At 40.1% G+C, this 15,035-nt stretch overlaps 1 protein-coding gene and 3 pseudogenes across 1 annotated transcript; all 4 read left to right on the top strand.

The window, feature by feature from the left end:
• The first annotated feature begins 203 nt into the window (after window positions 1-203).
• On the top strand, window positions 204-2,306 carry LOC147886807 (uncharacterized; annotated as a pseudogene).
• A 520-nt stretch (window positions 2,307-2,826) lies between these two features.
• On the top strand, window positions 2,827-3,864 carry LOC147886806 (uncharacterized; annotated as a pseudogene).
• A 5,157-nt stretch (window positions 3,865-9,021) lies between these two features.
• Window positions 9,022-10,152, top strand: LOC147886805 (uncharacterized; annotated as a pseudogene).
• On the top strand, window positions 9,060-11,446 carry LOC147886804 (uncharacterized). Its single transcript, XM_087395866.1, has 5 exons — window positions 9,060-9,161; window positions 9,760-9,839; window positions 9,921-10,611; window positions 10,708-11,019; window positions 11,108-11,446. Exons 3-5 carry the CDS (start codon window positions 10,171-10,173, stop codon window positions 11,444-11,446), a joined length of 1,092 nt encoding a protein of 363 aa, XP_087251992.1. The 5' UTR covers window positions 9,060-9,161; window positions 9,760-9,839; window positions 9,921-10,170.
• The last annotated feature ends 3,589 nt before the right edge of the window (window positions 11,447-15,035 follow it).

The raw sequence follows: 15,035 nt of genomic DNA, 5'->3' as shown, positions 1-15,035 counted from the left end.
TATTTTTTGTCACATGTATTTCAAAAATTATTCTAACCCTTGTTCATATGTGTAGAATGAATGGGACGATAAGGAGCCGTGGGTGGGCCCAAAATGCCACCGATGGTCACTTGCCAATCTCTTGCACAAAGTGTAAAAGGGGCATCACACGTCTTCGATGCGTGTGTCTGAAGATTGGGGCTTATGGGAGGATTCATGGAAGCATGCACGAGAAGAGACGATGGACCTACAGACGTTGGCGGAGATTGACATTGCTCCACACTGGAGCATCATTGGTGGTGGAGCATAGAGAAGAAGGAAGGAGTGGCTATGGCAAGAGGCCGTCACAGGGGTTTCAACCCCCCAAGATCGGCACATCAAAAGGGGTTCATGATGGAGGTGCATCCATCGATGTTCTACCCCATGTGAGGGTTGAGGACACCATTTTGCATGAAATGATAGAGAATTTACTCCTTAATAATGCCAATAATGATTGTGAGGATGATTGCACGTGCGAGGAGACTAGACACTCTTCAGAAGAGTCCTTGCTTAAACCAATGTATGAGGGAAGTACTTACTCTATTTTGCAAGCCTTCCTCGAGATCTTGAATCTTCAGGCAATGTTTGGGTGGAGTAGTGTAAGTGTTGATGCAATTCTTAGGTAAGTATGCATATATATTTTAATGTCGTTAACACTACGTATTATACTTATTTTCTAATATTACTTTTTAATGATTTTTTGGTGTTTTAGATTGCTAGGAAAGTTGCTACCAGTAGATAATCAACTATCCGTCGATAGCCGTCAAAGTGCTTGAGGTATTGTGACAAGTTTGAGGATTGACTATGCATACATACATGCATGTGTCAATGATTGTGTGCTCTTTTAAGTGGGTGATGAGCATGCCTATGCAAATACATGTCCCAAATGTGGTGAGAACAGGTATAAAGATGGCACGCAAACCACCATAGTGCCTCGCAAGATTTTGAGACATTTTTCACTTATCCCTCATATCCAGCATATGTTTACTAGCATATGTTTAAGAAAAAAGGGAGCAACACATTAGTCGCATAATGGCATGCATCAAACCATAGTACGGATGGAGTCATGAGAGTACCAGCCGATACACCGGCATGGGGTCACATTGAAGATACATGGCCGGAGTTTAGGGTGAAGCCTCGATACTTGAGGCTTGGCTTGGCTCTACTGATGGAGTGAATCTCTTCGGCGAACGCTCCACTACTTGGAATACTTGGTCGGTTGTGCTTGCAAAAAAACTACAACATTCCACCATGGGAGACAACCAAAAAAGGCAACATCTTTCTCTCTCTTCTCATCCTAGGCAAGCATAAGGTTAAAAACATCGATGTTTACCTAGAGCCTCTTATTGAGGATCTCTAGGAGTTGTGGAGAGGCATCGAGGTGATGGATGTTTCTAGGCCCTCTCGAGATCGACATGTTTTGGTGAAGGGCATCCTCCACAATTTTTGGTGAAGGGCATCCTCTTGTGGAGGATGCATGACTTTTCAAGATTTGGAGAGATTTTTGGTATGCTCATATCCTATCTTTGAGTGTTATGTATATATCAAAGTGTATTGAAAAATGTGATCACCCTTCTTATTTGTACCTATGCTTTAGGTTTATCCACCTCCAAATAGTGCATGTCCAATTTGTGGTCCCCATCATTGGTGACAGAGAGGACCGTGCTCCTAAACAAGGTGATATATCCTAATAACCATCGGTTCTTACCTACATCGCATCCCAAGCATGTACCTTCTACCAATGGGATGGTGCCATTCCAATGGAACGTGCAAGATTGGGAGGAGCATCATGTGGAATCCCTCCTCCTACTAATGGACAATTGAGAGGTATGTCATGAGATTCGATCTTGTTTAGCCTCCCCTATTGGTCAAAACTGAAGATCCAACATCTTTTGGATCCCATGCATATGTTCAGAAATGTGGAACAAGCCATATGGGATCATGTAACGGGTAAGAGGGATTCACTTGGTGCTAGGGAAGACATGCAAGCCCTTCGGTGTCTCCCTACCTCGACTACACCTTGCATAGGATCTCGTGGAAAGATTATCCTTCTCAAGGCACGTTGGATTATGTCCAAAGTAGAGCAAGAGAAAATGAGGCAAGTCATTACCTCCATCTGCACTCCCACCGGCTAGATGTAGTCCCTCAAGGGTACATTCATAAAAAGCAAGAAGGGAGGCTCTGCTCAACTCTGTGGACTCAAAAGTTATAATTGGCATAGGATGCTTCAGATTAAACACTTATATTTATGTCTTTATTTACATGTACTTATGTCCTCAATGCAATAATCACATGTATGCTCTTGTTTTACAGTTTGTCATTCCAAAAGGCATAAGTGGATATGGAGATGCAAAGGTGAAAAGAGCAATCTTCAAGGTTGAAGAGGTGGTGAGGTAATGTATAATAATTCTTCTTCCATCATTAGATTCTCTCTCTCTCTCAATCACGTGGCTAAATACTTCTAGTACTTGTAGATTTGTCAGCTTTAAAGAGATAGAAATCTCATCCATCCCTGCAGCTTGCCTTCTTGCAATGGAGGCCGTTTGTGCTCTCAAGGATGCTTTTTCATGATCCATTCTTATTAGTCAAGTGCACATACTACTCCACTTAGTTGATGAGATTGCCATTTGTGGTGTTATGTACTCTAGGTGGAAAGTATGGCAAAAGGATGGATAGTACAAGAGTCTTTTGTCTATGTCTCTCAATATCTCTCCACCATTGATCCATCATTGTCTTCATCTCTGGACCAAACAGGAGGACCCGAAGATGCACTCCAACATTCCTAGTGGAAAAGGGACCTTTCTCATTATGGATAGAGATTTTTGAGCTATGGTTAATAATTACACTCTACTCAATGCTCCCGTGATGACAAAATGGGTAAATATGTTCATGGAGGCACGTGCAACAAGTCATAGAGAGAGAGATGCATGGAAGAGGGCACATGGAGAAAGGAGAGCATCTCCTTTTCCTAAAGAGCTTGCGAAATTTGTCGCTCTCATTGATGTGGAATGGATACATGCTATGATGACCAAAGCTAAGGCAGAAGGAGAGCAAATTAGCCCTAGGGAATGGGAGTATGCAAGATGGTGCATGCCAAAGGTAATGAAAAAATAGTCCATATGTGGATTTGTTTGTGTATATATCTTTCTGTATATGTGTTTGAGTATATGCAATTAAAATCTATTGATTTTGCAGGGCCTTACTTTCAACTCTATGTGGTCTCAAGGGCATCATTTTCGTACCCGAAGGGTGGATAGGAGCAAAACCACTAGCAATAATGGAGTCATGGGCAACTTCGATATTACAAGCAAAGATATGAGGTATTGTGGAACCATAGAAAGAATAATCAAAGTAGATTTCAGAACATTTCACTCCTTTCTCTTAGAGTGTCGATGGTTTGCGAGTGCAGTGATGAAACATGAGAGTGGTCTACATATGATGGATTCCGCCAAGTTTCATCATGGAAAACCGATATCTTGGTGTGGTGCACCCTACTAGTTGTGAGCATGTAAAGACATGCAAGAACTTATAATTAAATATATAGAATTCAAGTGGTCATTGCTTAACCTACTTTTTTTGAATTTTTTTATTGATAGGTCTTCTATGTGCCTTCCCTACATCAAAAAAGACTATGGCATGTGATGTTAGTCACACCACGGATCTATGTTTGTAGAGACAGATGTAGAGCATGTTATTGACTCTAATATAGCACGCCATGAAGATGCAGAGGAGAATACTATTGAGGTTGAAGAAATGCAACTTCTCTCCAATACGCACCATAGTGGGAAAGATGGAGATGGAAAAGATGACAACGACTCGATAGAAGATGCTTCAAATGAAGAATAAATGAGTTTATTTATTGATCTAGCCACCATGGGCTTAGATATGTATACTAATGCTTGTAGAGACCTCTTGTTAGACAAAAATTGATATCCATTTGTATTTGTGTTTGTGATTGTCTTATAATTATGCTTCTATTTTTGTTACTTTTTTTATATTTGTCATGTGGTCATTGTCATTGAATCCATAGGAATTCTCTCAATATTGAACATATCTCCTTAGAATTTTATTGTGTGGTATGTAATTAGAATATGTACAATCTCCTTAAGATCTATACATATATACACACATTTACACATACACACATATATATTATAATTGATTAAAAATTTAAATGTTTATGTGAAAGAGAGAGAGATGATGAGAGATATAGAGAAAGAGAAAACAAACATAATATAGAAGTGAGTTAAAATCCATATATTTGTGAAATACATACATATATACATACTTGTCTAATTATAATAGAAGGCATTGTTTACCGCCGCGAATATAATCGCGTAAATACACAGGGTAGTGGGACTGAGCATTAGGCACCAGTTCGGCAATATTACCGGCAATAGGCGTAGCAATGGTCCAGGAGCAATAGGCACGGTAATACTCGTGGGTATATCACGCCTCTATTACCGTGCTTGTTGTCGGGACTATTACCGCGATAATATCTGTGCTTATTACCACTAACTGGTTTTTTCAAAAAAAAAGGGATGACCATCTGGATTGGGTCCTAAAAAGACCCATCTAGATGGTCATCCCTTTTTGTTTAATAAATAAATTTTAAATATAATTAAAATCAAACACCTCAAAGATAACAATTTCAAAAATTATTTTTTTATTATTCATGAAGAGTTTTACAAAAGAAGCCCAAAACAAAGACGGGCTTATATACATAGGGGGATTTACAAAATATAATTAAAACTAGTCATTATCTTCTTCATCATCATCGCTAGTGGGATGCCATTCACCACCTTCACCTTTTTGGCTCTGAAAAAACACATAGAATATTAGTAACTATTTGATCATTAAATTAAAAAATATTAAACTTTAAATCAAATATATTACTTACCTGTTGAAGAGTCCCAATTGCCTTATTGAACTCCTCTTGAGTTATGTTACGATTTTCAAGGAGCCATAGCCATGTTTCGTACTCTGTGTGAGCCTCTCGATACTTCACTATCTCTCGTGTCGGCCGCCAACCAGTAATGTGTGCCTAAATCAATTAAAAGATATTTAGAATACGATACTTAGTGCTAGGGGTTTGATGGTTTATATTTAAAATTATTAAAAAAACTTACAATTTTATCTTTCCAAGCAGCCTTTCCTCCAGACTCGTAGTGTGTAGGCACCTGTCAAGACCTGGCATCTCGCTCCTGCTCAGCCACCAGCTGTGCTCTCCACCTTTTTGGCTATGGCATAATCCCACTCTGCATTCTGCCACTTACTTGCCTGCTGCCCGTCGGATACTAGACTTTTTGTTTTTTAGGAAGAGCTTTACATGCTCTTCAAGCCATTCCCATGAAAACTGGTGTTCCGGTGGATTTGGATACCGGATGTGCGTACAAGTTTCTATGTAGTTTAGGAGACTCACATCTTGATCCCGAAATTTTATAAAACAATTCTGATATGTCGAATGTATCAGATTGTTTAAGTGAGTCCGTAAACTCCTACCAGCAGTAGTACCAAGATTCACATCTCCACCTCGATGGGTATGGTAATATAGACCCTGCCTGTCGGGCGTCGGTCTATCTGTGTCCTCATCCTCTGTAGGAGTGGGAAGTGGTGAAACAGGAGGAGAGTCAACATCTCCTCCACCAAAGCAACATGATCCACTGGAGCAACGTGAGCGTCTACCGCTACCAGAAGATCGACGACAACCCTCTGAGGAGCCTCCATGTGCAGGAGAAGGTCGATGTGAGGGAAGTGGAGAGGGAGCCTGTGAAGGTAACAGAGAGGGCTGTGAAGGTAATGGAGAGGGCCGATGCGAGGGAAATGGGGAGGGAGCCTATGATGGCAACGGAGAGGGTCAGTAAGAGGGAAGTGTAGAAGATGGTGCCGTAGGTGGCACACTCTGGACTAGTGGCATGCCCCCATATGTAGAAGTATATGGAGGCATAGAGTAAATGCCATAAGCACTGAGCTGTTCGAGCGTATATCGCCCAAACAGCGAGGCCATAAGTTGCTCTTACTCTGCAAGTGCCCGCAAAGTGGCCTGGATATCACTTGGGCTAGCTATGCCTAAGAGACTAGATTCTGACTCTTTGAACTGGGCATCATATGCGGCCTGAGCTTCTGCATATGATAGCCCATCATTTATATAATCGCCTATACTATGAAAGCGGTTCGAGGAAGATGATGCCATAATCTGCAAGAGCAAAATAAATATTTTAATAATATACTCTCTCTCTCTCTCTCAATATAATTTTTAACTAGCATCTAATTAGAGCATATTAAAGCGAGTGAGAGAGAGAGACACAGAGAGAGAAAAAGAAGAGAGAAAATATGCACATTAAGAAGGGGGAGAGAGAAAATGTGCACATGGGGGTGCACATTGAAAATGAAAGAAAAAGAGTGTGTATATATATGCACATTAATGTGTACATACACACTCAATGTGCACATCCAAGTGCACATTGAAGGGGGGAAGAGAGAGATCAATGTGCCATCTAAGGCACTGAGATGGGAAGGAGAGAGGGAGAGTGCACATTGAGAAGGGAAGAGAGAGAGTGTGTGTGAAGAATGAAGAGGGAGCAAAGGAGGTAAAACAGAAGAAACATGAGGTGAAAGAAAAGAAGCGAGAAGAAAGCGACATTAAATACTTGTAGAAACTTGATCTCGATAATATTCTGCAAACTTGTATACATCAAAACTTGATCTTGGCTTTTGACCTAGCTTGGGCTTTTGCAATGCTTCCAAACCTCGAGGATACTGAATCGGATGACACCTGTAATGTTTCTACAAGTTTTTAATGTCGCTTTTCTCTCACTTTTTTTTTGCTACCTCATGTTTCTTCTCTTCTACCTTCATTGCATCGCTCTTTGACCCTATCTAGAACAATCTCCTTCTAATTTCTTCTTTATATGTAAATATCTCCCAACTCTCTTATTCCTCTCTAAATATCTCTCTATATATATCTCTCTTTAACTCTCTAGATCTATCTCTATCTCATCTCTTATTCCTCTCTAAATCTCTCTCTCTATATATATCTCTACACGTTGAGAAGGAGAGAGGGAGAGTGCACATTGAGAAGGGAAGAGAGTGTGTGTGTGTGTGTATATGTGCACATATGGGAAGGAGAGAGGGAGAGTGCACATTGAGCAGGGAAAAGAGTGTGTGTGTGTATATATGTGCACATTAATGTGCACATACACATTCAATATAAATATCTATTTTTTTTATAAATATAAAAAATTTATTTTTATAAATATAAACCGTGTATATGTGTGTGAATCTTAGGTGTGTCAAATCCTATGTGAGAAAAAAATCCTAGGTGGGAGAATCCTATGTGAGGGGGAGAATCATACGTGAGGGGGAATCCTATGTGAAGAGGGGAATCCTATGTCTAAAGGGGATCCTATGTGGGTGCCTCTCTTTTATAAAAGAGAGGCATGCCTTCACTTAAGCTCTCTGCATCTCTCATCTAGGCTCTCTATATCTCTCATCTAAGCTCTCAACTTCTCTCATCTAAGCTCTCTAATCTCTCTGCTTCTCTCATCTCAATTGGAGCCTAAGTGGAGTGCCTAAGTGGAGTCTATTGGTGCTTCTTCTATTGGTGCCTCTTCTATTCGATCTCACATATGGAGGTAAGTGCTCTCACCCTTCTTGAGAGAGAAGAGAGAGAGGGTGAGTGTGTATGTGCACATATACACTCAATGTGCACAAAGGAGTGCACATTAAAGGGAGGGTACACACTCAATGTGCACATTGGAGTGCACATTGAGGGAGGAGAGAGAGAGGGTGAGTGTGTATGTGCACATTGATGTGCACATACAGACTCAATGTGCACAAAGGAGTGCACATTGAAGGGAGGGTACACACTCAATGTGCACATTGAGGGGGGAGAGAGAGAGGGTGAGAGTGTATGTGCACATTGATGTGCACATACACACTCAATGTGCACTTTGAAGGGAAGAGAAAGAGGCAATGTGCACATTAGAGTGCACATTGAGGGAGGAGAGAGAGAGAGGGTGAGTGTGTATGTGCACATCAATGTGCACATACACACTCAATGTGCACAAAAGAGTGCACATTGAAGGGTGGAGAGAGGCAATGTGCACATTGGAGTGCACATTGAGGGAGGAGAGAGAGAGAGAGAGTGAGTGTGTATGTGCACATTGATGTGCACATACACACTCAATGTGCACAAAGGAGTGCACATTGAGGGGAGAGAGAGAGATCAATATGCACATTGGAGTGCACATTGAAGGAGGAGAATTCATTCCAATGTTCAATGTGCACATTGGAATGCAATAAGCATTTCAATGTGCACTCTAATGTACACATTGAAAGAGAGAAAAAAAAAAGCACATTGAAATGCAATAAGCATTTCAATGTGCACATCTAATGTGCACATTGGAATGCTTATTGCATTCCAATGTGTTAGATGTGCACATTGGAATGCTTCTTGTATTCCAATGTGCAATGTGCATTTTAGAGTGCACATTGGAAGCATTCCAATGTGCACTCTAATGTGCACATTAAAAGAGGGAGAAAAAAAAAGGCACATTGGAATGCAAGAAGCATTCCAATATGCACATCTAATGTGCACATTGGAATGCTTATTCCATTCCAACGAGTTAGATGTGCACATTGGAATGCTTCTTGCATTCCAATGTGCAATGTGCATTTTAGAGTGCACATCCACCATGAGAGACAACAAAAAAAGGAAACATCTTTCTCTCTCTTCTCATCCCAGGAAAGCATAAGGTTAAACACATGGATGTTTACCTAGAGCCTCTTGTGAAGGAGCTCCAGGAGTTGTGGAGAGGCATCAAGGTAATGGATGTTTCTAGGCCCCTTTGAGATCGACATGCTTTGGTGAAGGGCATCCTCTTGTGGACGATGCATGACTTTCCAGGCTTTGGAGAGATCTCTGGTATACTCATATCTTTTCTTTGAATGCTATGTATATATCAAAATGTATTGAAAAATGTGCTCATCCTTCTTGTTTGTATGTATGTTGCAGGTTTATCCATATCCGGGCATATAGCATGTCCAATTTGTGGTCCATCATTGGTGACAGAGAGGCCCATGCTCCTAAACAAGGTGATATATCCCAACAACCATAGATTCTTGCCTACATCGCATCCCAAGTATGTACCTTCCACCAATGGGATGGAGCCATTTCAATGGAACATGCAAGATTGGGCAAAGCATTGGGAGGAGCATCATGCACAATCTCCTCCTCCTAATGGACCACCGAGAGGTATGTCACGATATTCGATCTTGTTTAGTCTCCCCTATTGGTCAAAATTGAAGATCCAACACCTTTTGGATCCCATGCAAATGTTTAAGAATGTGGGACAAGCCATATGGGATCATTTACGGGTAAAAGGGATTCACTTAGTGCTAGGGAAGACATGCAAGCCCTTCGGCGTCTCCCTCCCTCAGCTACACCTTGCATGGGGCCTCACGGGAGGATTATCCTTCCTAAGGAACCTTGGATTATGTCCAAAATAGAGCAAGAGTAAATGAAGCAAGTCATTACTTCCATCCGCACCCCCACCGACTACATGCGATCTCTCAAGGGTACATTCACAAAAAGCAAGAAGGGAGGTTTGGCTCAACTCTATGGACTCAAGAGTCATGATTGGCATAAGATGCTTCAGGTTAAATACTAATATTTTTTTCTTTCCTTATATGTACTTATATCTTCGATGTAATAATCACATGTATGCTCTTGTTTTATAGTTTGTCATTCCAAAAGGAATAAGTGGATATGGAGATGCAAAGGTGAAGAGAGCAATATTCAAGGTTGGAGAGGTAGTGAGGTAATGTACAATAACTCCTATGCTAATCATGAATCTCTCTCTTTCTCAATCATGTGACTAAAATACTTGTATTACTTGTAGGTTTGCGAGCTCCAAAGAGATAGAAATCTCTTCCATTCTTATAGCTCGCCTTCTTGTAGTGGAGGCCGTTTGTGCTCTCGAAGATGCTTTTTCACGATCCGTTCTTGTTAGTCAAGTGCACTTACTACTCCATTTAGTTGATGAGATTGCCATTTGTGGTGTGGTGCACTCTAGGTGGATGTTCTTTTTGGAGAGATTCCTCAAGACACTAAAAGATTTTGTCAAATTATGAGCTCAACCGGAAGCAAGTATGGTGGAAGGGTGGATAGTGCAAGAGGCTTTTGTCTATGTTTCTCAATATCTCTCCACCATTGATCCATCATTGCCTTGTCTATGGACCGAAGAGGAGGACCCGAAGATGCATTCCAACATCCCTAGTGAAAAAGGGACCTTGCTCATCATGGATAGAGATTTGCGGGCTATGGTAAATAACTTCTCCCTACTTAATGCTCCCGTGATGACAAAATGGGTGGATATGTTCGTGGAAGCCCGTGCAACAAGAGACAAAGAAAGAGATGCATGGAAGAGGGCACATGGAGGAAGGAGAGCACCTCTTTTTCCTAAAGAGCTTGCAAACTTTTTCGCTCTCATTGATGTGGATTGGATACATGCTACGATGACCAAAGCTAAGGCACAAGGAGAGCAAATTAGCCCTAGAGAATGGGAGTACGCAAGAGGGTGCATGCCAAAGGTAACAAGAAAATAGTTTATATATGAATTTGCTTATGCATATGTCTTTGTGTTTATTTGTTTGAGTATATGCATTTAAAATCTATTGATTTTGCAGGGTCTTACTTTCAACTCTATGTGGTCTCAAGGGCATCATTTTCGTACCCGCCGAAGGGTGGATGAAAGCAGAACCACAAGCGATAGCGGAGTGATGGGCAACTTTGACACTACAAGTGAAGAGGTGAGGTATTGTGGAACCATAGAAAGAATAATCAAAGTGGATTTCAGAACATTTCACTCATTTCTCTTCGAGTGTCGATGGTTTGCGGGTGCGGTGATGAAACATGAGAGTGGTCTATATATGGTGGATTCCACCAAGTTTCATCATGGAAAAACTGATATCTTGGTACACCCTACTAGTTGCGAGCAGGTAAAGAGATGCAAGAAATTATAATTAAATTTATAAAATTCAAGTGATCATTGCCTAACCTTGTTGTTTTGAATTTTTTTATTGATAGGTATTTTATGTGCCTTCCCTACATCAAAGAAGACTATGGTATGTGATTCCAGTCACACCACAGAGTAGGTCTATCTTTGCAGAGATAGATGTAGAGCATGTTATCGACCCTACTATAGCACATCATGAAGATGCGGAGGAGGATGCCACTGAGGTTGATGAAATACAACCTCTCTCCAATGCGCACCATAGTGGGGAAGATGAAGATGGGGAAGATGACAACGACTCAATGGAAGATGCTTCGGATGAAGAAGAAATGAGTTTATTTATTGATCTAGCCACCATGGGCTTAGATATGGATACTAATGCTTGTAGAGATCTCTTGGCAGACGAAAATTGATATCCATGTTCTTGATATTTATATCTTGTATTGTGTTTGTCATTGTCTTATATTTGTGCTTCTATTTTTGTCACTTTTTTTATATTTATCATTGTAATCCTTTCCGTTAAATCCATAGGAATTTTTTCAATATTGAACATATCTCTTCAGAATATATTAGGTGATATGTAAATTAGATGTCCAATCTCCTTAGGATCTATACATATATACATATATACACACATTTCCACTTACACACATATATATTATAAATGATTAAAAATTTAAATGTTTATAAGAAAGAGTGGAACAGAGAGAGATGATGAGAGAGAGAGAGAGAGAGAGATAGAGAAAATAAAAACAAACATAATATATAAGTGAGTTAAAATCTATATCTTTGTGAAATATATACATACATACTTATCCAAAATACATACATACATACATACATATATATATATATATATATATATATATATATATATACATACATACATACATTTACACATACATACATATATATTATAATTGATTTAAAAATGTATACATTTATGAGAAAGAGTGAAATAGAGAGAGATAATAGAAAAGAAAAAAAAGAGAAAACAAAAAATAGACAATTAAACATAACATATAATTAAGTGAGTTAAAATTCAAATATTTATGAAGAGAAGGGGAAGAAAAAAGAATGGAAGAGAGATGATGGGAGAGAGAGAGAGAGAGAGAGAGAGAGAGAGAGAGTGGGAGAGGGAGAGAGATGATGGTAGGAGAGAGAGAGAGAGGGAAAGAGATGATGAGAGGGAGGGAGGGAGAGAGAGAGAGAGTGAGAGAGAGAGAGAGCCGGCACACTCCAAAAAGACAGGAGTGAGAAATTCGGTTTGTGCTGTAATAGTCACAGTAATAACCGCGGTAATACATGCGGTAATAGCACGCTAGTTACCCGCCCTCCAGCCCCTCCTCACTCTCTCTCTTTTCTTTTCCATTCTCTCTCCAAGGTCGCGGTAATAACCTGCTGCAAACACCCTATTCTCCTATAGTGTAAAATATATACATACATATATACACACATTTACACATATACACATATATATTATAATTCATGATTTAAAAATTTATATGTTTATGAGAAAGAGTAAAAGAGAGAGAGATCATGGGAGAGAGAGAGAAATAGAGAAAACGAAAACAAACATAATATATAAGTGAGTTAAAATCCAAATATCTATGAAAGAGAGTGGAAGAAAAATAGAATGGGAGAGAGATGATAGAGGAGAGAGAGAAAGTGAGAGAGAAAGAGAGATGATAGGGAGGGAGAGAGAGAGAGAGAGAGAGAGAGAGAGAGATGATGATGATGAGAAAGAGAGAGACAAAAAGTGAGAACAAACGAAACAAGCGAGAGTTTGAAAAAAAACTATAGCGATAATAAACATAGTAATAATTGCAATAATATCTGTGGTAATACCCACGATAATAGCATGCTAGATGTCCTCTCTCCACCCCCACTCTCTCTCTTCTTTTGCTCATTCTCTATCCGGAGCCACAGTAATAACCCGTTGCAAACACCTGATTCTCTCATAGTGTGAAAACTAATGATACTTAAAATCTAATGATATACATGAGTATGTGTATATGAGTGTGTGTGCATATGTGTGTATGAGTGTGTGTGCATATGTGTGTTTATGAGTGTGTGTATGTGAGAGAGTTTGTGTGTGAGAGAGACATAGAGAGTGTGTGTGAATGTGTATATGCATGCATGTGTGTGTGTATGTGTGCGTGTGTGTATGAATCTCGGGGGGGTCACTATGTATAAACCCTCTATATCACGTGCGTTCAAGGCCTATATTTAAAGTCCCTTATCTGTAAAAAATTTCATTAATAAAATGTACCCCTTTTCTATACAAATATGTAAATTTTTTCCAAAACTATTTTAAATAGTCCCTTATGTATATTTATTTCTGTAAATTTTAGAAATAAAAAAAATCCTTCTGTTGAACTCACGTGATAGGGTTACATATGATGAGTGACCCCCCCAAGGTATGAATGTTTGTGTATATGTTTATATATGAAATTTTTTTTTTGTGACCAGTGCTCTCTCTCTCTCTCTCTCTCTCTCTCTCTCTCTCTCTCTCTCTCTCTCTCTCTCTCTCTCTCTCTCTCTCTCTCTCTATCTTAAAATGGCCGTGAAGTGGTTGGAAAAAGAACAGGACCAACCAGCCGATAGGGTGACCTAGAATGCTAGTAGTACACCAATAGGGCTACCTTTAGACCATTCCAACTCACTGCTTTATGCTATCAGTAAGTTCCTCAAGTCTTCTCCATAATACATCTTTAGACCATTCCAACTCATTACTCAACCCTTTCGTTGTCATCAAAGCTTTAGTAAAATAAATTTTAGTAAAGCGGTGGTCTTTTCCTACAGTCCAATCCTAGTCAGTCCAACGTCGATTGTACTTTTCTTTTCTTCGTTTGCTAATATAGAATTTCTACTCCCTATTGGGGGGAGTTTGGCCCAAAAAAAAAAAAAAAAGTAATCAAGCTGAAAATGAGGTGTGCACGAATGTGTTTGTGTGCGTGTGTATGAGAGAGAGATATGGAGAGATGGGGTGGAGGGTGAGAGACTATGTGAGAAAAAGAGAGTTTCTTAGTATGTAGGTGGATTTATGTGTGTTTCAAAGCATGTATATATTGTGTGTGTGTCTTGTGTTTAGTGGCCTTTTAAAAAAAAAAGCCATACTCCCCCCAACAGGGAGCAGAGACCTTTTCTATTTATAAAAGAAAAAGTACAAATATAAGTACAATGGAGTGGGTGGGATTGGACCGCTGTGCTACAATCGCAGCTTAAGGGAGCTGCCCCCGATAGGGTATCTCAAACCTCTCCCTAAAGATCATGGGAATCACCCACCTCTACCGACAAATCAATTTGAGTGGCAAATCCATGTTTCTCATTACAAGTTAATGGCTAAAAGTTCTTATTAGATGTGGATCACTCTCACAGCTTCCCAGAACTGATGCCATGCTTCACTTTGGTCCAGTTTGCTCCGAAGTTCTAGGAAAGAAGTGGCACATGCGTTCAAGATTTCTTTGAGTGTGGGGGTGGAATTGCCCCCTTGAAACAGCCTCTGGTTCCTCGCCTGCCAAATTCTTTTCAAGAAACATGAGCTAGCTGTTAAAAACATAGTTTCTACTGTTTCATTATTTAGGTTGATATTCCTAAGGGCTAGATGCAGTTTGGAAACTTTGAATCCCCACGTTGAGAACATCCATCTCCTGAATTTGAACACCACTCTTGATATGATTGGGCACTCAAGAAAGAGGTGGGAAAGCAACTCCCACTATAATAGAAGTGGGGTATTACCGCGTATATAGACGCCAAAATACATAGGGGAGTGGGACTGGGCAACAGGGCTTGTGCGGCAATATCCGCGGTAATGGTCGCGGTACTCGACCAGAAGCAATAAATGCGGTAATAGGTGTGGGTATACGGCGCCCATATACCCATGCGTATTACCGCGTCTATACCCACAAATATACTCGCTGACATTACCGCTTAACGTTTTTTTAAAAAAAAAGGGATGACCACCTGGATTGGGTCCCTAAAAGACCCATCCAGGTGGTC

The sequence above is a fragment of the Dipteris shenzhenensis genome, chromosome 24, assembly GCF_047967505.1.
Source record: "Dipteris shenzhenensis isolate YYH24624 ecotype China chromosome 24, Dip_SZ_1.0, whole genome shotgun sequence".
Lineage (NCBI taxonomy): Eukaryota > Viridiplantae > Streptophyta > Polypodiopsida > Gleicheniales > Dipteridaceae > Dipteris > Dipteris shenzhenensis.
This window is presented reverse-complemented; position numbering and strand designations above follow the sequence as displayed.